A 26,078-nucleotide genomic window follows, 5' to 3' on the forward strand; every position below is an offset into this window, starting at 1 on the left:
GGTAGGGGGTTGTCCAACTCCCTGCAGTGTAAGCAGGGGCAAACAATTACTGGTAGACTGCCACTACCCCTTTACATCCACTTCAGCCTGAGCCAGGGAACTCTCAGACCTTTCAGGACACAGTTGGGGCATAGTAGTAAGGGTTCAACACTCTATTTCAAGCCCCAAGCCCCAAATTCTAAGCAGTAGCAAGACCAAACAGAAGGCTCTGGAATTAGTTCTGGAGCTTTACCTAGAATAAAGCATACACAGCTCTAGAAGTAGAAATTAAGTTTATTTTCATAGGGGCCAGGGAAACAGGTAAAAACATGTACAAATATCAGAGAAAACCGAGAAAACCCAGATAAACCCTTTGGAACAATGCTGCAGGCAAACATAACCAAGCAATAGTTAAGCCTATCCTGTACTTTAAGGAAGGGTCTTCCAATAGGACAGGGCCCAATTCAGGATCCAAAAGCTCACAGGCCCAAAAGCCAGTTAGCACAGACAGACAAAGTTTAAGAATCAGAATGAAGACCAAATGGCAACAGTAGCCCCCCTTGCTTTATACCTCCCACCCGGCTCTTGACAAATGTGAGGAAAGCCTCCATAGCCAATCACTGTTGGGCAGAAAAATTTCCTTGTCTTTCAGGAGGGGAGGGGGGCAATGAAAAACTCTTACCCCAGCCCAGCTAACATTGTTCAGTCTAATTTGGCAAGAGTTCCACCCTGACCTTGACAAACCTGGAGATTAGAAAAACATTTAATGCACGCCACATGCGAACAGGCCTCTCCTCATGAAATGGAGCTTCCTTCTAGGCAGCTGGATCTTAACAAGAAAATGGATTTCTTGACAACAGGTATGGAGAGGGTCTTTTCAGTGGTGGCACCCAGCTGTGGAATACCCTCCCCACAGAGGCTGTTGCTTGAGAGTTTGGTTATTGATTGATCTTATTCTGCAGGGCTGGAGTTTTATGCTGCATTGTACTGTATTATGGGTTATAGTTGTATTTTAATGTTTTTACTGTTATTCTAAACAATCCAGAGAACCTTGTTATTGGGTGGTATATAAATATCATAAGGAAATATAAAGGGGTGGGCAACTTGTAGTCCAACAACATCTGGAGGGCCACAACTCCCATTAGCTGTGACCAGCATAGCTAATGGTGAGGGATGATGTGAGTTGCAGTGTAACACCTGGAAGGCCACAAGTTGCCCACCCCTGGTCAAAAGGGAATCAGTAGTTGAGCAGAGTGTGAGAGTCTACAAATTAAGCTTACAGGTAAAAGTAGGATATCAGTTGAGGTGGAGACCAGGGGACAGAGGAAACTGGTATACTTAAGCCACTAATATAGTATCACAGAGGGGATTGGGTTGAGGAGGGTACTTGCCTTGGGATTCACCCCCCCCCCCCCACACACACACACTCTATACAGCAGCTTTCCCCAATCTGGTACCTTCTCTTTCTTATAGGGCACTAGATGTTAGTGTGTACCTGTATTACACATGCTAAAATAAAGTGCACGCTTACATATATTGATCAATCTTTTCTATAAACCAGGCCACATGACTTGTCTGTTTTATGTGGTACAGTCCTACATAAAGGTAAGAATTATTCTTACACTGTAAGAACTGCCCATGGTCCTCAAACAATTTTTTTAAGCCTTTCAAAATAACAACCTCTTAAAAAAAATATCTCATGCCATATGGAATATCCCCCCTACAAGTAAATTAGTAGAAGGAATTTCAGTACTTCCTACTAGGTTTTTGTTTAAAAAAAATACTTACTAAGTTCACAAACCTTTGTATCATGAAATTCCATTAGTCAACCTATACTATTATTTATAGTTGTGAAATCACAGGAATAGTTTGATTTCTAATTAAAATTTTGTAGTAAAAATACTACAAAGAGTAATTTTAATAAGTTACATTTCCTAGTTTTTAAAGCCAAAAACATAAGTTTAATAAAACTTCAAGAAGGAACAATATTTGCATCATAGAGCTGTGGCAGTTAGAAATCTTCATCCTAAATTCTAATTCCAACTCAATTATTTGAGTACCATCGCTTATGCAACCAAAACGGCAACAGCCACTCATGAGGGAGTTACTTGGAACCCTGAAGGAGAGCCCTCACTGCCCCCCCCCCACACACACACACACCAGCCCAATGAAAACTGAGTGAGGTCAGCGGGCACAGAACACTGACTGACTGGGGAGAGAAGGAAATAGAATGGAGTGGTTGGAATCCCGAACAGAAGCATCCATACTGCAACATTTTGTTGCAGAGCTCCACTTTTATATACCAACAGTGATGCTAACTCTCCAAGTGCTGGTACACACACAGCCAAAATGGTACCATCCATACACAAGGAAGTATTTTCAAGAAGCTTAGGGAAACCCCAAGGTTTTAAGTAAAAAAAAAAACATTCTTTAGAAAAAAAAAATTAAGGGGAGGAAATCCCCAAAACAGTCCAATGAGGACAGAATATGTTTAGTGGCCACAAAACAGTGGCTGACTGTGGAGTGGAAATAGAATGGAGTATCCTGAAAGACCCCTTCATGGATCACTGCCTTGTTGTGGCGAAGGGGCTTGAATAACTCAGTGAAGCCATAAACTATGCCATGCAGGGCCACCCAAGATGGACAGGTCATGGCGGAGAGTTCTGACAAAATGTGGTCCACTGGAGAAGGAAATGGCAACCCACTCCAGTATTCTTGCCAAGAAAACCCCATGGAACCTATCACAAGGCTAAAAGATATGACGCCGGAAGATGAGCTCCTCAGGTCGGAAGGTGTCCAAAATACTACTGGGGAAGAGCAGAGGGTATTTCCAAGTAGCGCCAGAAAGAGTGAAGCGGCTGGGCCAAAGCCGAAAGCACACTCAGCTGTGGATACGTCTGGTGGTGAAAAGAAAATCTGATGCTGTAAAGAACAATATTGTTCAGGAACCTGGAATGTAAGATCAATGAATCAAGGTAAGCTGGAGGTGGTCAAACATGAGATGGCAAGATTGAACATCGACACCTTGGGAATCAGCGAACTCAAATGGACAAGCATGGGTGAATTTAATTCAGGTGACCATCATATCTACTACTGTGGGCAAGAATCCCTTAGAAGAAATGGAGTAGCACTCATAGTCAATAAAAGGGTGGGAAAAGCAGTACTGGGGTATAATCTCAAAAACGATAGAATGATCTCAGTACGAATCCAAGGCAAACCATTCAACATCACAGTAATTCAAGTCTATGCCCCAACCACTGAGGCCGAAGAAGCTGAGGTTGATCGGTTCTATGAAGACCTACAACACCTTCTAGAACTAACACCAAAGAAAGATGTCCTCTTTATCATAAGGGACTGGAATGCTAAAGTAGGAAGTCAAGAAATAATCGGGATAAGAAGCAAGCATGGCCATAGTGTACAAAATGAAGCAGGACAAAGGCTAATAAGAGTTTTGCCAAGAGAACACGCTGATCATAGCAAACACTCTTTTCCAACAGCACAAGAGGCGACTCTACACATGGACACCCCCAGATGGTCAATATCGAAATCAGATTGATTATGTCCTTTGCAGCCAAAGAGGGAGAAGCTCTATACAGTCAGTCAAAACAAGACCTGGAGCTGACTGTGGCTCAGATCATGAGCTTCTTGTTGCAAAATTTTGGCTTAAATTGAAGAACGTAGGGAAAACCACTAAACCATTCAGGTATGACCTAAATCATATCCCTTATGAATATACAGTGGAGGTGAGGAATAGATTTAAGGGATTAGACCTGATAGACAGAGTGCCTGAGGAACTATGGACAGAGGTCCGTAACACTGTTCAGGAAGCAGCAACAAAATCCATCCCAAAGAAAAAGAAATGCAGGAAAGCAAAGTGGCTGTCTGATGAGGCTTTACAAGTAACTGAGGAAAGAAGGGAAGCGAAAAGCAAGGGAGAAAGGGGAAGATATATCCAACTGAATGCAGAGTTCCAGAGAATCGCAAGGAGAGACAAGAAGGCCTTCTTAAATGAACAATGCAAAGACATCGAGGAAAACAACAGAATGGGAAAGACTAGAGATCTTTTCAAGAAAATCGGAGATCTCAAGGGAACGTTCTGTGCAAAGACGGGCATGATAAAGGACAAAGAAGGCAGGGACCTACCAGAAGCAGATGAGATTAAGAAGAGGTGGAAAGAATACACAGAAGAACAATATAGGAAAGAGCTTAATGTCCCTGATAGCCATGATAGTGTGGTCACTGAACTTAAGCCCGACATCCTAGAGAGTTAAGTCAAGTGGGCCTTAGGAAGCATTACTAACAACAAAGCTAGCGGACCTGACAATATTCCAGCTGAGCTATTTAAAATCCTAAAAGATGATGCTGTTAAAGTGCTGCACTCAATATGGCAACAAATTTGGAACACTCAACAGTGGCCACAGGACTGGAAAAGGTCAGTTTACATTCCAATTCCAAAGAAGGGCAATGCCAAAGAGTGTTCAAACTACCGTACAATTGCGCTCATTTCACATGCCAGCAAGGTTATGCTCAAAATCCTACAAGCTAGGCTTCAGCAGCATAGCTGAAGCCTAGCCATGTAATTAAAAGATGCTTGCTCCTTGGGAGGAAAGCTATGGCAAACCTAGACAGCATAGTAAGAAGCAGAGACATCACCTTGCCGACGAAGGTTCGTATAGTCAAAGCTATGGTTTTCCCAGTAGCAACGTATGGCTGTGAGAGCTGGGCTATAAGGAAGGCTGAGCTCTGAAGAATTGATGCCTTCGAACTGTGGTGCTGGAGAAGACTCTTACAAGTCCCCTGGACTGCAAGGAGGTCAAATCAGTCCATCCTAAAGGAAATCAACCCTGACTGCTCATTGGAAGGACAGATACTGAAGCTCAGATATTTCAGCCACGTAATGCGAAGAGAAAACTCCCTGGAAAAGACCCTGATGCTGGGAAAGATTGAAGGCAAAAGGAGAAGGGGATGGCAGAGGATGAGATGGCTAGATAGCATCACCAATGCAATGCATATGAATTTCAGCACACTCTGGGAGAGAGCGGAGGGCAGGAAGGCCTGGCGTGCTATGGTCCATGAGGTCACGAAGAGCCGGACACAACTTAATGACTGAACAACAACAAAATCCTGAAAGAAGGAATGGCTGCCTGGAACAAATGCCTCCATTTGTGAGGGCTCCTCCACGAGGAATCTTGGGACAATCAAGTTTGTCATCTGTACACACTCAGTCCTTCACACTGATATGACATATGAGGCAGTGTGCAGAGGATGTGGCTGGTGGGCACAATCTCCTTCCCCTGTAAATGTGACATCCCCCTCCCCAATATCTCCAGGTAAAAGGATCTAAGGCAGCAGGACTGAGAAGAGGCCTGAGGTCTTGTAGAAGTCAGAGTAGATACTACCAGGTGAGATCACTGGCCAGCAAGTGGATTGCAACCATGGCATAACCACCACACAAATATATGGTAAAAATTAAGCAGGATGGTGGTCCCCAAATGCACGTTTGGGCTAAAGGTGCATCCCAAGCCTGAAATAGGTCAAAGACTACTGGGGCAGATGAACCAATTGTCTAAATCATATTGCTTCGTATGTTCAACATCCAACACACAGGTCTTTAAGTAACAATGCAAAAAACTGGATTAGTACAACACCTTACAAGACAAATCTCAGTGAAAGTAAGGGTAACACTTGGATAGCAAAATTACTATCACCTGTGAGATTGAAAAGAGTCAGTGGGATTGAGAGTGTACCAAGGTAACTGTTCATACCGAGAATTAAATACAGATGGTGTAACTCTTCCCTGGAGAACTAGAAATAGGGTACAATGTACAAGCCATTTAAAAAACAGAACACATTCCCTAGCTTGTAAACATGAACCACTTGGATAGATTCAAAGCATCTGAAGTCTCAAAACAAATCAATATGTTTCCTACACATAACTGGTGGCATGACTGTGAGAAAGCAGACAGCTATTGCAGCATCTCTCCAAGAAGTCTGCCAATTCACAAGACAAGTTGTTATATTTATGCTTGCAGAATAAGGGCTAGAACACACTCATAGATTGTACTGCTTTAAAAAGAAACTTCCCACAAATTTTAAGCAGCTAACATACAGAATACCATACTCTCCAAACTCATACTTGATAATCCATAAGCATAAAATGAGAAATGACAAATACCACTGTGCATAGAAGCTCTCGCCCCCCTATACACTCTCAGCCCATTCCAGCTAACACAGTGCTTAAACAGAACGAAGTAAAGCATGATGATATCTGGAATTATTTACGCAGCAAGATGACAAGTGATTAGATAAGAAAGGTAGAGCACCATGTTCTGCACAATGTGCCAGCTGGAGAGAATGACAACAATGGGTTTAATATGGTAGACAGGGGAAAGTTGTTGGCCACCTCTTAACAGAATTAGAAAGCATGGCATTCAAAATCCACTCAAAGAACAGAATAAGCAAACTTGCTAGGAGGTAGCCTGCTGCTGAGAGAGGGCAAATTAACATGATCCTTGAGAGCAGAGAAGATTTCATTAACTGAAAAGCCTGGGGCAAGCTCCATTAGTTAAAACAAACAGATTTTGAAAACCCCACCCCTATCCATATGGGCACCCTCCACCCTAAATGCACGCGTGCAATAGGCAGCTGTTGCCATTGTATTGAGAAAACGCCCACGAACACTCTCATTACTTCATAAGAGCGCCAGGGTTGAAAACGTGCCTGAGCCTTTACGCAAAAGGAAGAGAGGTGGAGAAGGGGCCTTGGCTCTGAAGCCGAGGAAGAACAAAGCCAGCCCGGGCTGATGGAGACGGGAGAAGCCCGGCTTAGCCTCCTGGGGCGTTGCTCGGCTGCTCGGGACAGAGAGAGGAGACAAAAGGCAGAGAGAGAGCCAGACCCCGACCCCTCTACCGGGGCATGGAGAGGGCAGAGAGGCGAGTCACGCTCCCTCCTGCAGCCGGGCCGGGGAAGGGAGAACTCGCACCAAGTTGCCGGGAAGGAAGCCCGAGGAGGCGGCACGCCGGTCGCAGGCAGGCGGGGAGACGAGAGGCCGGGGCGCCCGAGGGGAGCGGAGGCTATGAAAAGGGCTGGAGCCTGAGGCGGAGGGGGGCCAACAGGGCTGCCGCGGGCGGGGAGGGCGCCGGGCTCGCAACTCACGCATGAGGAGGCTGAAGGCCACGACCCCGAGCAGCCCCTGCAGGAAGATGCCGAAGCTGTCCATCAGGGCCCCGTTCGCGCAGCCTCGGGAGCCCGGCCCGGCCCGAGACGCCGCCGCCGCCGAGGAGGAGGAAGCAGCCCCGCCGCTCAGCGGGGGGCCCGGCCGCGGGGTGGCCGCGAGGGAGCTGTTGGGGGCCAGGGAGCCCCCCATGGCGGCCCGGACGCGCCACGGGCCCGCAGGTGCGCGGAGGGGCGGGGAGGCGGCGGCGAGGGCTCATCTGCTCCGCGGCGCTTCCTAGCCAAGCGGGGGGGGGGGGGGGGAGGGACCGCCCCGTCCTCACGCGCGGCGTGTCATTGCCGCCGTGCGCCGTCACCCGGCGCGGATTGGCCGAGCGCGGGGCCTCGGGGAAGGGCGAGCCAGCTCGGGGGCGGAGCGCGGGGAGGCCGCGGCCGTCGTCTGGCGCTTGTGCGCTTCAGCGGCTGCGCGCTTTGTTTCACGCAGCCCTCCCCAGCCGGGGCCCCTCCCGAGGTGTCGGACTACAACTCCCAGCATCCCCACCGGGAGTTGTAGTCCGACACCTCGGGAGGGGCCCCGGCTGGGGAAGGCCGGTTTAATGCTTCCCGCGAAGGAGGAGTGCAGGGCGCGACCGCCGCGCCTTCTGGGCAGCCGCCGCCCCTGCCGAGGCGCGGGCTGCCTCGGGGGGCGTGCCTGTGCTCCCAGTTTGTGTGGTGACCCCCGCCTCCGTTCAAGGCAGCTCCTCCCCCCCTCCCCGGTAGTTTCGCTTCGGCCGGCGAGTTTGTGAGGCGGTGAAATGGAGCGAGCTCCGCGGAATGCAGGAGGACTTCCCGCTGAGAAAACCCGCCTAGGATTATTAGGCGGAGCAAGGCTGCAGACGGTGTTCCCAGGCTCGCGTAGCTGCTGGGAGTCTGTCCCGTGGAACTCAGTGAGTAGGCAGGTCTAGCATTGCACCGTCAGGGGTGGCTGAGTGCAGCAAAGCTGCTGCTCGCCCCCTAACAGTAACTACCGCGCCTGGGTAGCGATATGAGCGTAAGGGGAAGATGCATTTCTGCTAGCCTGAGAGGTCTGCTGTAGGCGCTACTTTACAAAATAAACGCTTGCACGGGGCTCGCGATGTCGAATAGGTGCCTCTAACATCCTATGCATGTTTAGGCACTGAAAAGCCCTATAACTGCCAGCACGGCTGGCTGGAGTCTAAACTTGCATAGGATTGCGCCCTAAAGCTGCACGTCTGTATGCACCACTTGTCTAGGCGTAAGCTCTTTTCGGCTCTATGCGACTTCAGCGTAGACATGCTTAGGATTGCATTGAAAGGCTTCATTTTGTTTATTTTACATCCACTGCCCCTTAATCCTTATTTGTCACTAACAGTGCACTTATATACATGTCTACTCAGAAGGAAGACCCAATGAGTTTCATGGCACTTATTCTCAGGTAAATTTGCATAGGGTTGCGGCCTCAGTGAACTCTCTGCTCTCATGCAGCCAGGCTTCAGCTGCAAATGCCAGGAGCAGGGAGGGACCTGTTAAGTTAATGGCGCTACATTGAAGTGAACAAACAAACGAAAAACCTTGGAGGGAGCAATCCTATGGCTGCTAGACAGTGGCTAGACAGCCATAGGATATCTTGTTTTCTGGGAACTGGCCTCCCCCCACTTCCACGCTGCCTCTGAGGCAGCACGGAACAGCCCCATCCTCTGTGCTTGCAAGAGGAGCACAGAGCAGCCGAAAAGGGGCGTTCCAGGGCAGGCAGGGCAGAAATGCCTGCATGACACATCCAGTGTGTCGAACAGCAGCCTCCTTCCCCATTCCATGCCTCCAATGCAGGGCAGGAGGAGCATGGAGGGAACGATTCCCTCCGTGCTTCTCCTGCCCTGCTTTGGATAGGGGGTCGCCTCCAAGTTCGGAGGCAGCCGCCTATCTGGATAGGATTGCGCCCTAACAATATTTTGATGTTTAGCCCAGCGCATGCCAAGAACTCTGCATGCTTTAACACCCTAAAAAAACCTGTAGTATCGGAATTAATATTGCCCCAACCCTGCTTAACCCTGGCTCTTAAAAGCCTTTCCAGATTTTTAAAAAACAGTTTGCCGCACTTGAAAATATCTATCACTCAAACAACTACAGAAAAAAGGGATGCCAAGCACCCCCCCCCCCCGCACTACCATTAGATATTTCGGGGAAGCTTGACCATATTCACCAAAGCGAAAAGATTCCCAGTGCTGCCATTCAGTGCTGCTTACTGCCTGCCTGCATAAATTATTACCATTCCTAAAGTGGCATCTAGCACAAATGAGAGAATAGTATGTCTACAGCCCATAAAAATGCCCATCTTCCTCCCCCTATGATTCTTCATGGCTCATGGCCCCTGCTTAATAGAAATACAATTGCCCCTTTAGCCATAAAGGAAGAGTTGGTAGCCCATTTTGTTTTTTGGCAGAGTAGGTATGGCCAAAGGGAAGATGGGAGACTGCACAATGGGGTGGTGGCAACAAGGAAAACTTACATATGCAAAAGGAAGTAACCAATTAATGGTGAAGGCCCATTAGTGATATAGTTAGGAAAGCCAATAGATATAATATGCTGCTATTGATCATCCTGAGTTTCTGAACACATCTTCAGTCAGGAACTAGAGCATTGATACCTCGATGACTGTTAACACTGTCCTGGAAGATTGTCTAAGTCTGGGCTAGAGCTGCTGCCAAAATGTGGTTAAAATCAGGTTTCAGCAGTAGATCTGCGGTTCTGTTTTTGTAAAACCTTCCACAAACTGGACTTAGGAATAATCAGAGCCCATTGGTACATCTTGAAATTTCCTCAAGTCACCCTAGTCTTTGCTGTGCAGATATAGGAGCACAGCATGAAATACATGAAATGGTAAAATGAGTGATGATATCATCCCACTGTAGTGCTCCAATCACCTCCCTATATGTGTAGCAGGAGCTAGCAGCCATTTTAAACTAGGGATGTCAGAAGAATCTGTCTGGGCCTGGGGAGTAAAGTTCACAGAGCTTTTGGCAGCTCGGGACCTCAGACTCCAGCTCACTTTTCCGTGACTTTTCCAACTTTTCAAGCTGGCCTGACTTGACCTGTGTTGAGTTGGGCCAGCTCATGGGCTTCCACCATTGCCAGCCACTCTGCACAACTGATCATGTTTCCCCATCCACAGATCTCTCTGTACCCCCAGTTGTTTCCCTACCCCACATAATTCTGTGTACAATCTCAGTTATTTCCCACCCAAAAAGCTGGCCAAAAGACAACTTATTGCATGAGGCAGAGCAAGCAGTAAATTGCACTTCCCACCCCCACCCCAGTCAAGGTGCATAGTAGTACTCAAAGCCAGTCAAGCGGTTTTAGCTCCTCCTGAGGCAAAAAATCCTACAATCGCCTCTCCCTTTCCCTGACAGTGAAAATACAAACATACATGCCTACATACATAACATACATACATAGTGAATAACTTGATGCTTTTTCATGATGTCCCAAATTGGCTGTCTGAGGCAGTTGCCTCAGGGTCTAAAAGAGGTGTGTGTGTGTGTGTGTGTGTGTGTGTGTGTGTGTGTCTTTAAAGGACTGTCTCCTGAAGTGTAAAAAGGGAGGTATGGACAGAGGAGAGGAGGGCATTAGATTTCAGGAGATGTGGGGGGGGAAATCTCAGGAGGCAGCAGGAGGGGAAGCATATGTGGGCAAAAAGCCAGCTGTAACAAAAGATTGTCAGGGCTCCTGTACCTTTATTTCAGCAAGTGCCATTTTTCTCCAGTTACATGAAAAGCAACATTTTTCAAAATAACTTTCTGCTCAGTAGACCTCTGTCCATGAAGCTTATTATGCCACAGTAAATGTGTGAGTCTTTAAGGTGCCATAAGGCATTGTGTCTTTTGAACACAAAAGAGCAAGAAGCCTCTATCCTCCTCCCACACGTATTCAGCTTTCTCTAGCCTAGTACAAACCTCTGATGCCAAGGAGGACCATGCACCCATCAGAATCTGGCCACATGGATCATGCAGAAAGCAGGTGCACTCCAGAAAGATGACTGCAGAGCCAAGGAGCTCCAAACATACTCAAGGTAGCCAGCAAACCATACAGTCATTCACTACCTTGCCCAAATTCAGACACTGCTGCTCATTCAACCCCTTTTTGCCAGCAAACCCACTTGTGTTTTCCCCCAAGGTAATGGGTCTGGGCCATCATGGAGGACAAACAGACGGAAGAAGTCTTCTGGCACGCCATTTGATCTGTGATCAGCCAATGCGTCTGCTGTTCCCCTTTTCAGGGCCTCGCTGCCTACAGTGGCCCAGGGTACAAGAGCAATTGCCCAGGGGCACTTGTCTGGGCAGGTCTCTGCAGAGTCAGACACACTCCAACAAAGCTGGGTGACAGTGGCACTGTTCGGCAATTTTGGACTCTGAACTTAATGAAAATAATGAGTGGACTGTGGAAGGAAAGATGGCAGCCTTCCCTCCATTTTAAGAGTTTGGTGCCTTCATGCTGCACTCCCTATTAGTCTGCTAAGGGAGTGAGTCCTGAGGGCCCCTAGCAACTGCAAGGCTACTGAGTTCAGAGGGAAGAAGCAGGCTTGTATTAAGGCAGATGATGGCAATTGGGGCAGCTCAGACGATCCAGGGCCCATGCACAGGTGGTCTCCATTACATCGCCCATGCCCTGAAGTATTTTTGGATAATGAATGTTGTAATTTGGCCCCTTGTAGAAACATAAAACCAGTCAATTTTGCCCTTAAATGCTACCTATACCATGTTTTCTGCAAACATTCATTCAGTGATATGGAGGATTGTGCCATTTCCAGGCCACTGAAATCTTGGCAGGTGTTAACAGATACTAGATCCAAATCTGGTTTGGGTGCACAGAATCATTCAGAGATCTGGATGGTGTAAGACACCCTGGACAAACCTGGTGTAACCCTTTGCAATATGTAGCCCTCAGGGGGAAATATCTAGAGTTCAATCCCTGTTTTTGACCCTGAAGGGCTACAGGAGGAAGGGCGGTTCTGAGGAGAAAAAAGACTGAGATGGTGAAGAAAGCTCCTGAAGAAATAAATGAGTATGCGAACCGAGAACTACCGGAAGTACAAGCTGGGTTTCGAAGAGGCAGAGGAACTAGAGATCAAATCGCCGACTTTCGCTGGATCGTGGAGAAAGCAAGAGAAAATGTCTATTTCTGCTTCATTGACTACGCTAAAGCCTTTGATTGTGTGGATCACAACAAACTCTGACAAATTCTGAAAGAGATGGGGGTACCAGACCACCTTACCTGTCTCCTGAGAAACCTGTACGAGGGTCAAGAAGCAACAGTAAGAACCAGACATGGAACAACCGAGTGGTTCAAAATTGGGAAAGGAGTACGACAAGGCTGCATATTGTCGCCCTCCTTATTTAACTTATATGCAGAGTACATCATGAGAAACGCCGGGTTAGATGAATCACAGGTCGGAATTAAGATTGCTGGGAGAATTATCAACAACTTCAGATATGCAGATGATACCACCCTAATGGCAGAAAGCGAAGAGGATCTGAAGAGCCTCTTGTTGAGGGTGAAAGAGGAGAGTGCAAAAGCTGGTTTGAAACTCAACATTACAAAAACGAAGATCATGGCATCTGGCCCCATCACTTCCTGGCATATGGAAGGGGAAGAAATGGAAGCAGTGACAGATTTTATTTTCTTGGGCTCCAAGATCACCGCGGACAGTGAATGTAGCCATGAAATTAAAAGACGCTTGCTCCTTGGGAGGAAAGCTATGGCAAACCTAGACAGCATAGTAAGAAGCAGAGACATCACCTTGCCGACAAAGGTCCATCTAATCAAAGCTATGGTTTTTCCAGTAGTAACATATGGCTGTGAGAGCTGGACTATAAGGAAGGCTGAGCGCCGAAGAATTGATGCTTTCGAACTGTGATGCTGGAGAAGACTCTTTGAGTCCCCTGGACTGCAAGGAGGTCAAATCAGTCCATCCTAAACGAAATCAACCCTGAGTGCTCACTGGAAGGACAGATACTGAAGCTGAAGCTCAAATATTTTGGCCACCTAATGCGAAGAGAAAACTCTCTGGAAAAGACCCTGATGCTGGGAAAGACTGAAGGCAAAAGGAGAAGGGGACGGCAGAGGATGAGATGGCTAGATCGCATCACTGATGCAATGAATATGGACTTGAGCACGCTCCGGGAGAGAGCGGAGGACAGGAAAGCCTGGCGTGCTATGGTCCATGGGGTCACGAAGAGTTGGACACGACTGAACGACTGAACAACAACAAGAGAGTGACAGAAAAGACAGGTCCTGAGGAGGCTGAGAACAGATCTGGAAAAAGCAGCAATAGCCAGCAGTCCCCAATTCTTTGGGCTCAGTGGGCGCATCTGGGATTTTGAGAGAGGGTCATGAGCTGTCTCACAAAATGGCTGCCACAAGGGTACCTTGTCCATTCATAAAATGGCTGCCATGGTGGGCATGGCTGGTCACAAAACACTGAGTTCCCAGAAAGCAAACTAGTGAGGCATAAAGAAAAGTAACTTACACAAGAACGTAAGTCCAAGTCAGAGGTGGTGTCCAAGCTCTAAAACACAAAACCACTCTTTTGAAACCAACTAAAGATGGCACTGGAGGGAAGCATGTTGAGGGCACAATCCTATGGCAATAGTTGGCCACCTCCGAACGCAGAGGCGGCTGACTATCCAATGCAGGGCGGGTGGAGCCCAGAGGGGATCCTTCACTCTGTGCTCCAGCCACCCTCTATTTACAGCTAGACAGCCGATTTCAGCTGTCTAGCTGGCATGTGTCAGGGCGGGGGGCAGGAGTGAGGCCCGACAGCGCATAGGAAATGTAATGATGCTTCCATGGTCTCCTCCCTGATGTTTTCACCCACTTCACGCTGCTCTCACGTGCATGGAGACGGGGATGAACCATGCTGCCTACGAGGCGGTGGGGGCAGGGGCAGGGAGAGAGGTTTCTGGGAACCAAGCTCGGAGCCTTGGCTCCAAGCTCAGTTCCAGAAACGAAAAACATCCTATGGCTGTCTAGACACTGTCTAGCAGCCATAGGATTGCACCCTCAGCCTCCCAGTTTAAAAAACACACATTAATTTTTTTAAAATTATGAAAAATAAAACCCAGGGAGCTTGGCAGATGCCAAGAGAGGCATCTGTGGTCACATGGGTGCCAGCCCAGGCCTAGAATATCCAGGTGTCCAATTTTACCAAAGATAGTTCTCTGTTTGAAGGTCTGTCAGAGGATAGTCCTCTATTTAAGGTCCCCTTGACTAGAGGGGCTGTTCAGTCTAGTTTGGGGTCAGTAATTTTCTCCTTCATCCATCTCACTGCTGTATGAACCGAGGTCCCATGATTTCCAACACCCCACAGGGATGCTGGTAGGGAACGTGGGATTACACTGGGGAGAAAAACCAGTCATCAGACTTATTGCAACTACAACGGCCTTCCAGAAACTCTCAGTCTAAGGGCCAAACTAGCCGAGACATCATTCATGCCATGAGCAACTGGACTCTGATTTATTAAAGGTATTTATATATTGCTTTATATACTGACCTCACAAAGCAGTTTACATGAAATTATTAAACAATAAAATCAATAAAATTATGCAATCAAAAGCAAAAAGACAATATCACTGTCAGTTCACCTATCTTTAAACTTGAGGATACTGTCGCTCACAAGCCCCTCCTAGCTTTCACTTACTCACTACCGTTCCATTAACCCTAACTTGCCTGGAGCACATTTTACAAATTCCAACACATACACTTATATTAACTAGCATATGTTACATATGTCTAGGTTTGTACTGTTAACCCTTGTGGGTGGCAGGGGTGGAGAGGAAGAAGAAGAGGTTCTGTTGCACTTGTGTCCTGCTTGTGAGTTCCTGGACAGCACCTGGTTGGCCACTGTGTGGACAGAGTGCTGGCCTAGATGGACCCTCGGTCTGAGGGCAGCAGAAATATGGCAGTTCAGTCTTCAGCTGGACCTGCACATCATGCTCCAGCCCCAATTCCCCCCCCCCGATGATGATTGCCTTTAAATTAATGCTATGATCTTTTGCTTTCTTCTTTTAGAGATTTGATAATTTATTTATTTATTTATTTATTAAATTTATTAATCGCCCATCTGACTGGTCACCCAGCCACTCTGGGCGATGTACAACCCACCATAAACAATTTAAAACAATAAAATTTTACCATAAATTTTTTTTTTAAAAAATACCCTAACCCACCCCAAATGCCTGCCTGAACAACCACGTTTTTAATGCACGACGGAAGCTCATTAAAGAGGGGGCATGACGGAGTTCCCTAGGGAGGGAGTTCCACAGAGTGGGGGCCACCACAGAGAAGGCCCTCTCCCTCGTCCCCACCAGTCTAGCTGTCCTGGCTGATGGGACAGAGAGAAGGCCATCCGAGGCTGATCTTGTTAAGCGGCCTGTCTGGTGTTGCTGGAGGCGCTCCTTAAGATAGGCTGGGCCGGAATCATATAGGGTTTTAAAGGTCAAAACCAACACCTTGAATTTGGCCCGGAAAACAACTGGTAACCAGTGCAACTCCTTCAGCACTGGAGTGATGTGATCTCGCCGGCGGCTGCCTTTAATCAGGCGAGCCGCCGCGTTCTGTACCAGCTGCAGTTTCCAAACCGTCTTCAAGGGTAACCCCACGTAGAGCGCATTACAGTAGTCTAAACGAGAGGAGACCAGGGCATGTACTACCGATGGGAGCAGATGGTCGGGAAGGTAGGGGCGCAGCCGCCGTATCAGATGGAGTTGATACAGCGCTGTCTGGCTCACAGCTGACACCTGAGCCTCCATGGACAGCTGGGAGTCCAAAATGACCCCCAGGCTGCGGACCTGGTCTTTCAAGGGTAGCTGTACCCCATTCAACACCAGGTCAACATCCCCCAGCTTCCTCTTGTCTCCCACCAAAAGTACCTCGGTCTTGTCAGGGTTGAGCTTCAGCTTATTCCTCCCCATCCAGCCACTCACCGTCTCCAGACATTTGGACAGGGATTCTACGGCCAACCTTGGTGAAGATTTGAATGAGAGGTAGAGCTGAGTGTCATCCGCATATTGATGACACTGCACCCCAAACCTCCTGATGATAGCCCCCAGTGGCTTCACATAGATGTTAAATAGCATCGGGGAGAGGATGGAACCCTGTGGCACCCCACAAGTAAGTGGCCACGGGTCTGAAACCTCCTCTCCCAGTGCTACCCTCTGGTACCTGCCAGAGAGGAAGGACTGGAACCATCGCAATACAGTGTTTCCAATGCCCAACCCCTCCAGGCAGTCCAATAACATCCACATTGGCTGGGGTCACAAATGCAGTCCTCATAATTGCAGCTCTCCACTGCCACCAGCTGTGCAGAACGTTGCTCAACCGGAAACCAGAGCTGAGGCCTCAGAGGGTCTTCTTGTGGTGGGAGTGAAGGAGAAGACGGAACAAAGAGATGAATTACAGCAGCCTTCCTCTAACCTGGTGCCTTCCAAAAGTGCCGGAGCACAACTCCTGTCCTCCACAGCCTGCATGGCCCATGGCCTTGCTGACTGGGGATGGTGGGAGTTGTAGTCAAACAAATATGGAGGGCACCAGGATAGGGAAGTCTGAGTTAGAGCAACGGTACCTGGGACAGATTGGGGATTCTGTTGGTGTACCGCCCACCCCGCTGCCCATCAGACTCCCTGCCTGAGCTGACGGAGGTGGTCTCGGACTTGGTGTTGAGGACCCCTAGGATGATGGTCCTGGGGGATCTCAACTTCCATGCCGAGGCCGCTGTATCCGGGGCGGCTCAGGACTTCATGGCCGCCATGACAACCATGGGGCTGTCCCAACATGTCATCGGCCCAACGCATACAAAAGGACACACGCTTGATCTGGTTTTCTCGACTGGGCAGGAGGATGGTGATCTGAAAGTGGAGGAATTAACATCTGTCCCTTTGTCATGGTCAGATCACTTCCTGCTGAGGTTTAGAATCCTGGCGGCCTTTCCCCTCTGCAAGGGTGGGGGACCTATTAAAATGGTCCGCCCCCAGAGATTAATGGATTCCGATGGATTCCAGAGGGCTCTGGGGGATTTTCCTGCTGGTATGGCTGGTGCTCCTGTCAAAGCCCAGGTCGCTCTGTGGAATGCAGAGATGACTCGGGCAGTTGACACGATCGCGCCCAAGCGCCCTCTCCCTTTGAGCAGAGCCCGGCCAGCTCCTTGGTATACACCTGAGCTGAGGGCAATGAAGCAAGAGGGGAGACAGCTAGAATGCAGGTGGAGGAAAACTTGTGCTGAGTCTGACTGAACACAGGTAAGAGCCCATTATCGAGCCTACTCTGTGGCGGTGAGGGTGGCAAAGAGACAGTTCTTTTCCACCAGCATTGCATCTTCTCAGTGTTGTCCAGCGGAGCTTTTCCGAGTGGTTCGCGGCCTGTTACATTCTGGGCCAGGGAGAAAGACGGTGGAACCCTCGGTAGCACGCTGTGACGAGTTTGCACGGCACTTTGAGGATAAAGTTGCTCAGATTCGTCATGAATTGGACACCACCATTAATGCAGTTCCATTGGTAGAGGCGTTCAGACCACTGTCTGGTCCAGTTTTATTGGATGAGTTTCAGTTACTGAGGCCTGAGGATGCGGACAAGGTACTTGGCCAAGTCCGATCGACCACTTGTGTGCTTGACCCTTGCCCTTCATGGCTTATTAAATCAAACAAGGAGGGGTTGTCCGGCTGGGTCCAGGAGGTTGTAAATTCCTCCTTGAGAGAGGGAGTGGTGCCTGCCGCTTTAAAAGAGGCGGTAATTAGACCACTCTTGAAAAAGCCTAACCTGGGCCCAGAGGATGTTAACAATTATAGGCCAGTGGCCAACATCCCCTTCCTGGGCAAGGTGCTTGAGCGGGTGGTTGTAGGACAGCTCCAGGCACTCTTGAATGAAACGGATTATCTAGATCCATTTCAATCGGGCTTCAGGCCTGGTTTTGGAACGGAAACTGCCTTGGTCGCCCTGTGGGATGACCTTTGCCGGGAGAGGGACAGGGGGAGTGCGACCCTGTTGAGAGGCTTTCGATACCATCGACCATGGTATCCTTCTGGATAGGTTGTCTGGGTTGGGAGTTGGAGGCACTGCACTGCAGTAGTTCCACTCCTACTTGGATGGCCAATTCCAGAAGGTGGTGCTGGGGGATTACTGCTCTGTGCCATGGCAATTGTGCCATGGGGTTCCACAGGGCTCTATTTTATCCCCCATGCTGTTTAACATCTACATGAAACCGCTGGGGGAGGTTATCCGGAGGTGTGGGCTGAAGTGCCATCGATATGCAGATGACACCCAGCTCCACCTCTCTTTTACATCAAAACCAGGTGAGGCAGTGACTGTTCTGAATCAGTGCCTGGGCACGGTAATGGACTGGATGAGGGCTAATAAACTGAAACTCAATCCAGACAAGACGGAGGTACTGTTAGTGGGTGGTTCGTCTGCCCGGCTAGGTGATTTTCAACCTGTTCTGGAGGGGGTTGCACTCCCCCTAAAGGATCAGGTTCGTAGTTTGGGGGTGCTCTTGGATCCAGAACTGTCACTTGAGGCACAGGTGAACTCAGTGGCACGGAGCACTTTTTATCAGCTTAGGCTGGTATACCAACTACGCCCTTATCTGGACAGAGATAGCCTTGCTACAGTTATCCATGCTCTGATAACTTCTCGTCTGGATTACTGCAATGCGTTATACGTGGGGCTGCCTTTGAAAACGGTCCGGAAACTTCAGCTGGTCCAAAATAGGGCAGCAAGATTGTTAACAGGGACTGGCCTGCGAGCTCATATTACGCCAGTACTTTTCCAGCTGCACTGGCTGCCAGTCCATTTCCGGGCCCGATTCAAAGTGCTGGTATTAACATTCAAAGCCCTTAACGGCTTGGGGCCAGGTTACCTTAAGGATCGCCTCCTCCCATATGGGCCTGCCCGGACCTTAAGATCATCCTCAGTGGCCCTTCTCCGTGAGCCTCTGCCAAAGGAAGTGAGGCGGGTGGCTACTAGGAGGAGGGCTTTTTCTGCTGTGGCACCCCAGCTCTGGAATTTGCTCCCTAGTGAGGTTCACCTGGTGCCTACATTGTATTCCTTTCGGCGCCAGGTGAAAACCTTTTTATTTTCCCAGGCATTTTAGCCTTCTAAATTTTTATCTTTGCTGTTTTAAATCTGTATTTTAAACTCCTGCACTGCTGCTAAGTTTTATTGTGGTTGTATTGTTATATTGTGGTTTTAATGTTCTGTAAATTTTAAATTGTTTTATTGTGTGTTGTTTGGATTTAATTTTTGTGAACCACCCAGAGAGCTTCGGCTATTGGGCGGTATAGAAATGAAACAAACAAACAAACAAACATGGAGGGCACCAGGTTAGGGAAGTCTGAGTTAGAGCAACAGTGGCCAGTTAGAACAAGAGCCATCAAAGAGGAAGCCTAGTTCCGAAAAGATCCATGCCACAGGCCCATAGGACTCAAAATTGCACAAATTTGCATATGCTACTTTACATATGCAGATGTATGGGCAAAATTAGAAATAATTACTATAATCTAAATTTTATAGAAGGCAAGCTAATTAACCTCTTGCTTGCTCTCAGGACAGGACTGTGCAATGTTCCAAATCGTGCTTGCTTACAATTTACCCTTCATGCACCCACACTTTTCCTTGGTATTTTAGGCTGAAATCCAGATGAGGCGGACAGGGTGCCTGGGACCAGTGAAGAGCTGTTTGGCACCTTAAACATTTACAGATAAATTGCAAACTGAACATCATGGCATTGAAAGGAGGAGTTGCTGGAACATGCCTCCTCAGATATACATTTTTATTATGACATGGCACCTACACGGTTTCACAGGGGGGAGTTAAAATCCCCATTTTTCAGAGTATAGTATACCAGTAAATGTGTAAGATGTACCCTCCAATCTACCTCTGGAAAGAAAAAGTCTGTTTCCTGTTCTCCATGCTATGAGTTGCTGATGAGGGCAAACTCCACCCCTCACCCTGCCCAAGAGCTGTATGGCACCCTAAACATGTACTGATTAATTGCAGGCTGAACATGGCACACTGGCAAGGGCAAATGCAGGAATGTATCTAAACTCAATTTTGGAATCCAGAATGGGCATTCTGGAGTCTCATGGATTCCAAAATTGGAACTGGAAGTTCAGTGGAAACTGGCCTGAGAAGTCCAGTTCTGCCCATTATTTTCTGAAGCAGAGCTTCTACCTCAAGAGTCTTCCATGTTCTTAAAAACATATTGGTCAAGGAATTGTATCCAACATTATTCCTTCTAACTCTGAATAAAAATGAAATTTTAGACTCGCCTTTGAATGGTATTTTCTTTCTGGTAGTAGAAGTGTGTCTGTTTTGAATTCTTGAGCAATGGACACTTCCTTGAGATGAATTAATCATTTTTTGATAGAGAGCCTTCAGTGACATATAGGGAGAAGTGTTCAGTACATAATGTGTTTGTTAATTCATTTTTTAAGATGAGGCTTCACCAAAGTGATGCCCTCCAGATGTATCAAACTACAACCTCCATCCATCCCAGCCAGCTTGGTCAATTACCATGCTGGTCTGGGGTTGAATGGGATAGTTCAAACACATCTGGAGGGCACCATGGCGGAGGCTATTTTAGAGGCCTAGTTTATTGAAATCCCATTAAGATAGAAATCATCCTTAAAACACTGAATCCTCTTCTAGCTGCTACAAAATCATGTATTTTTCTTTTCCCACATTTTGTTTTTACCACTTGTAAAATACTCCACTATTTCATGACTTTTATACTTTTTTATACAGATTATATAATAGATAAATATAAAATAGTCTATATTTATGGCAGAATGAGTTGTTTTCTCTTTTGGAAGATACATCACAATATAGTCCCTGGCTGCAAACAAACTGGTTTTCTCACTGTGAAATATACTTGTAATTATGAGCAGGAATATTTATCAGCTTTGCATTGATCTGTGATCATAATGATAAAGCAGCTGCTATATTGAGTTGTAAAATGAAGGCATATCAGTACATGAGATCAAATATTAATCTTGTTACACTAGTGCAAATCCTGTGTCGCCAAGGGGGATAGTAGTCTGAGAATGATTGGATAAAAACATAAAAATATGTTTGCCTGTTTCCCTTGCAACTGGGGCAACTTTACACTTTTAAAATAAATGTACTACAAATAAACTGGCAAAGGTGAAAACACAGATGTTCTTTTTAAAAAAGATCACTTACCATTTCTTGAAGTTTGAGGTAGAAAACGTGATGTAACATTTTTTTCTCTTCTCCTTCTGGTGTCCTTTCAGCTAGTCCTCCTATTCTGTCACCTTTTCTTTAGCCCCTTTCCCAACATTCTGAGCTTGTCCTTTCATTGGCCCAGCACTCTTAAGAGCTCACAGGAGTAAGCATTATTACACATGCATACACACAGTGCCACATGTTACATTACATGTACAGTGTGGGGCATATTTGCCTCATCCCTCTCCCTTCTGTCTTCCTGAGCTGCCCAAAGCTCAAGCTTTGGACTTTTTCAAAGTTTCAAAATGGTCTGGACGTCTACACTTCTCAAGCTTCAGTTGTTGTTTTTTAAATGAGCAAAATCGGTCTGGTAGATCTCTAGTAATAAGCCTTACACTACCATATTCTTATATAAGATACTAGAAAATAAACTTCTGCCAGGCTATTTCTATATTACGAAACTAGAAATCAATTTAGGGCGCAATCCTACGCATGTTTAGACATAAGAAGCCCTACAACTCCCAGCATTGCACCACCAGCAAGAGAGTAAAAAGGTATAAGAGATCAACTTTTTCAAAAGTTGACTTGACCAAAGTTAGGGGGGCCTTTATAAATGAGAAGCCTCAAGCCTGAAGTAAAAGCAAGTAATTAAAAAGTAGTAGTAGTGATGCTTAGAAGAGATACAGAAAAGAGGAACCTAGAAAGTTACAAGAACTGGATATATGCTGACTTGATAGTTAAAAAGAACTAAATATTCACTGAAGGATATGTGTAATCGTGTGGTTAAGACTGGAGTACATGACCACGGCCAGACAGCGATTCTCTTGATGTGGACAAAGATCACTAGGCGAAAGGGGTAACAAGTGATGTAAGGGGAAGTATGCATAGATAAGGAGGTGGGAGAAAAAGAGTACAGTAACCAATCATATCACATATCATGTTCAAGTGTAAAACTATAAAAACTAAAGAGAAGATATGGCTGGGGTTGCTCCCACCTCTCCTAGCAGAAAACTAGAACAACTGGTAACATATGTTCTTATAAGCTTGTAAGTTGCATCTTCATCTCCTTGTTCTAAACTGGACTAGTACCATGGTACATCTTTCTATAATGGTCTTAAATATGCATGCTTTTTGTTAATAAATGTTTAGAAGTAGAGTCCAATTGTATGAGCATCTATTTATAACATAACTATGCTCTCCGAGTCAGAGGATGGATCACGAGCAAATCCAACATTCCCATTAGGCAGGGGTGTAGGGACTTGCTTTAGTGGAGCATTCTTATTTAAGTTTTAAAAACCCCAATAGATTTTGAACCAAAATTTTTTCCTACAAAAAAAAAGAGACAGATTTTAGGGGAATTGGGGCAAGGTGTCATCAGTATCCCGATGACACCCAGCTCTATTTCTCTGTTACATCTGAATCAGGTGTGGCTGTGAATGACCTGGACTGGTGCCTGGAAGCAATGGTGGGATGGATGGGGGACAACTGGAATTGAATTCTATAAAGATGGAGGCTCTGTGGATGGGCAGTTCCTGAGTCCAGGAGTGGAGTAATTTACCTGTACTAGAAGGGGCTGTTCTCCTCCTACAGGAACAGGTATATAGCCTGGGGGTGCTCTTGGAGTCATCTGTCACTAGAGACCCAAGTGGCTTTGGTGGCAAAGAGCACCGATTACCAGCTTCAGCTGGTATGACAGCTACAACCATTCCTGGACAAGGATAGCCAGGCCACAGTGGGGCTGCCCTCGAGATTGGTTCAGAATCTGCAGATAGTGCAGAATCAGGTGGCTATATAGTTCAGTGGAACTTCTTACCATGCACATATGACTTCTGTGCTGAAAGCACTGCTGCCAGTTAGCTACAGAGTCACGTTCAAGGGGTTACTGCTGGCTTATAATGCCCTAAACAGCTCAGTACCAGTTCATCGGAGGGATCGTCTTTGTTAGGAATGAATCTGAGTGTGTCAAGATAGTTAGCAGCTCAGACTCAGAATGGGAGCAGCCAAAACCGGGGGAGGCTCCTTCCCTAGTAAGCTCAGATACGGCAAGGCGTTCTTCTCAAGACCTTGGCACACAGATGGTTTGACCTGAAGGGCCCCCCCCCCCCCATGAGAACCCGGGTCTCGGGGGAGGAGGAGAGTGACGGGCGTGACTCGAGGGATGCTAAGGTCTGTCGCGGAGCAAAGTGGGAAAAGTTAGGAGCTCAAACGCTCCTCCTGGTTGGCTATGTGTGATAGCCTACATAAGAGGGAGCAACTGTAAGGGAGGGACATCCCCCCTAAGCTAGTCTGGCAGGAAATTCTTCTTCAAACTCCTGGCAACTTCTCTAACTTCCACTTCTGCTCCTCAATTGGTATTCGTAATTGTGTGGAGTAGCTGTTTCCTTTGTAGCCTAAGAGTTTCCTAGAATTTGCATTTGTAAGGAACCTGGTCGTTGACTGATAGTGAGCCCGAAGCCTGGTATCTTGGAATGTGTTGATTGCGAAGGGAGAGGATGAAGGGACTTGAGTCTTCTCCCGTGCAGACCGCCCCAGTCTCTACCATCTGAGGGGAAGACATACCACAGCTTCAGGGAAGGGCTGTAGCTCAGTGGCAAAGCACCTGCTTTGCCTGCAGAAGATCCCAGGCTCAATCCCCAGCATCTCCAGGTAGGGCAGGGAAAACTCCTGCCAGAAACCCTGGAGAGCTGCTGCCAGTCAGAGTTGACAGTACTGGGCTAAATGGACCAAGGGTCTGATTTGGTATAAGGTACCTTCTTCCTATGTTCCTATATTGATATTCACTTGGTCATGGGGTGGGGGAGAGCCCTCTTCGTTGTGGTGCCTGTTGTCACCACCCTGGGAGCCCACCTGATTACAATGAAAGACGCATTTGTTTGCTGGACATTTTCTTGACTGCTAGCATTGCCAACTACCTCTGGCTGTTTTAATTAGATACTTCACTGTTTTATTACTTTATTGTTTTATTACATTTTGTTACGGTTTTATTTTGTGAACCATTTTGGGATTTTAAAAAAAGTGGCAAATGCATTTTCTGAAAGAAATTTTTTAAATACATCATGGAAATAGTTTCAGTCGCTGAATTCAGCAGTGTTTGTTCTCAGGACAGAGAATGTTCCATAAAAATCACTTCCACTACATTTAGATTCTGTTGTCATCTAAAAAATGCTTTCATGAATACAGTTAAGAATAGACATGGGCAAAGGATGCCTCATTATCCCATTATTCTCCATCATTTATCACTGAAGCATTTGCAATTAAGATACCAGGTTTTACAGAAAGCAGTTTCTAGCTAATTTGAGCAATGGATCAAACAGCAGATCCAGGCAACAGACAGGAATATCTGAAGCTAGGGGGTTTGTGATTGGGGGGGGGGGGGAGGAAACGTATGTATTTTAGCCAAAAGACAAGTTTCTGCCATGGAAGTGTTTATAAATTGCATTAGTGATCTCTTTATGCAAAGCATTATAACAGGGAATTTGCAAATTAAGCAACACATTCCACATATTTTTATTATCTGGTTTGAAGCTTGCTAATAGCAAATTCAGTGGCTCACCACATGACTAACAGCTAAAGAAACTGTCTCCATTGAAAGTTAGTGTGTTACCTAATGGTGCCTGCCACCAGCAGAACAGACACTGCTGGTGAAATAGACCACCACCACCATGCTGCTGTGTTCCCCAATCTGCTCTGGGAGCATGGAGGGGTGTGCGGAAAGGAAGGGGAAGTCTTGCTGTGTGAGAGGTGGTCTGCTCACATCATGTGATATTGGATGGAGCCCTGGTGTTTCACTCATGCGGTCTCAGATCATCCAGTGATTGTAGTCACTGAGTTATAAGCAAGTATACTGAACAAACCCAAGTTGACGATATACTTACTCGGAACAGAGGTGGCAGATTTCCAGGCATATTCAGGTAGGAATGGGGGATTCTCTACCTTCAAGTCATCATGCCATCGCTCTTGGTTCATTCTTGCACACTGTAATCAGTGATACTGGGCTACTTTTATGAATTAATCTATAGTTTGTGTTCCTTAAGGCTGCAATCCTTTGTTCACTTAATGGGGAATAAGTCCAGTTGAACTTGGTGGGCTTTACTTCTTAGCAGACATGTAGGATTGCATTGTACATAGCAAAATTTATACATCACAATTCGATAATCTACACTGAAAACACTCAAAAGTTCTACTATTCTCCTTATAAGGTTTACTCCACATTGAGAAGTGGATTCTTCTCAAGGGATAAAGTAGTAATACTGATGAACGAATCAGTTAAGTACTACAAGGACACTTTACATTTGGCTACATTTTGCAGTTTCTTGTAGCACATAGATGTGTTTTGGTTAAATGCTGGGCTACAGTTTAACTCTACTAGGGGGGAATCTAGAACCACATACATACACACACAACCCCCTTAAACTCCAAAAACTGGAGCTGTCCCCATGTAAAACTGCAAAGTTCCCTCCGAGATGAAATAAAAATACAACACTATCCAACCATTATTGAAATAGCAGTTGTCAGCTTGAATCCATTGTCTTACACTATCAGTTCTCAGCATGCAATACTAGCAGGAGGGAGATATGGTATTGCCTCTAATTAGTTCTAAGTGTTTAAACATTAATGCGACAAAAGCATTTTCTTATTTACTTGTAACATTAGTACAAAGCTGAAGTTTAGCCAGATTAAAAATAGCATGCAGCACAA

At 46.7% G+C, this 26,078-nt stretch overlaps 1 protein-coding gene across 2 annotated transcripts in view; it reads right to left on the reverse strand.

The window, feature by feature from the left end:
• The window catches only part of STIMATE (STIM activating enhancer), a 67,539-nt gene extending 60,024 nt beyond the window's left edge, over nt 1-7,515 (reverse strand). Inside the window, exon 1 of one of the 2 annotated variants that reach the window (XM_084839784.1) lies at nt 7,135-7,515. In XM_084839784.1, coding sequence (XP_084695910.1) covers nt 7,135-7,345 — 211 coding nt within the window. In that variant the 5' untranslated portion in view covers nt 7,346-7,515. The remainder of the gene's footprint in view (nt 1-7,134) is intronic. The other variant, XM_084839785.1, reaches the window with a different exon arrangement.
• Between the last annotated feature and the right edge of the window lie 18,563 nt (nt 7,516-26,078).

Source organism: Heloderma suspectum, chromosome 2 (genome assembly GCF_057233095.1).
Source record: "Heloderma suspectum isolate Gila_16-S chromosome 2, 16-S_ref, whole genome shotgun sequence".
NCBI classification, from domain to species: domain Eukaryota; kingdom Metazoa; phylum Chordata; class Lepidosauria; order Squamata; family Helodermatidae; genus Heloderma; species Heloderma suspectum.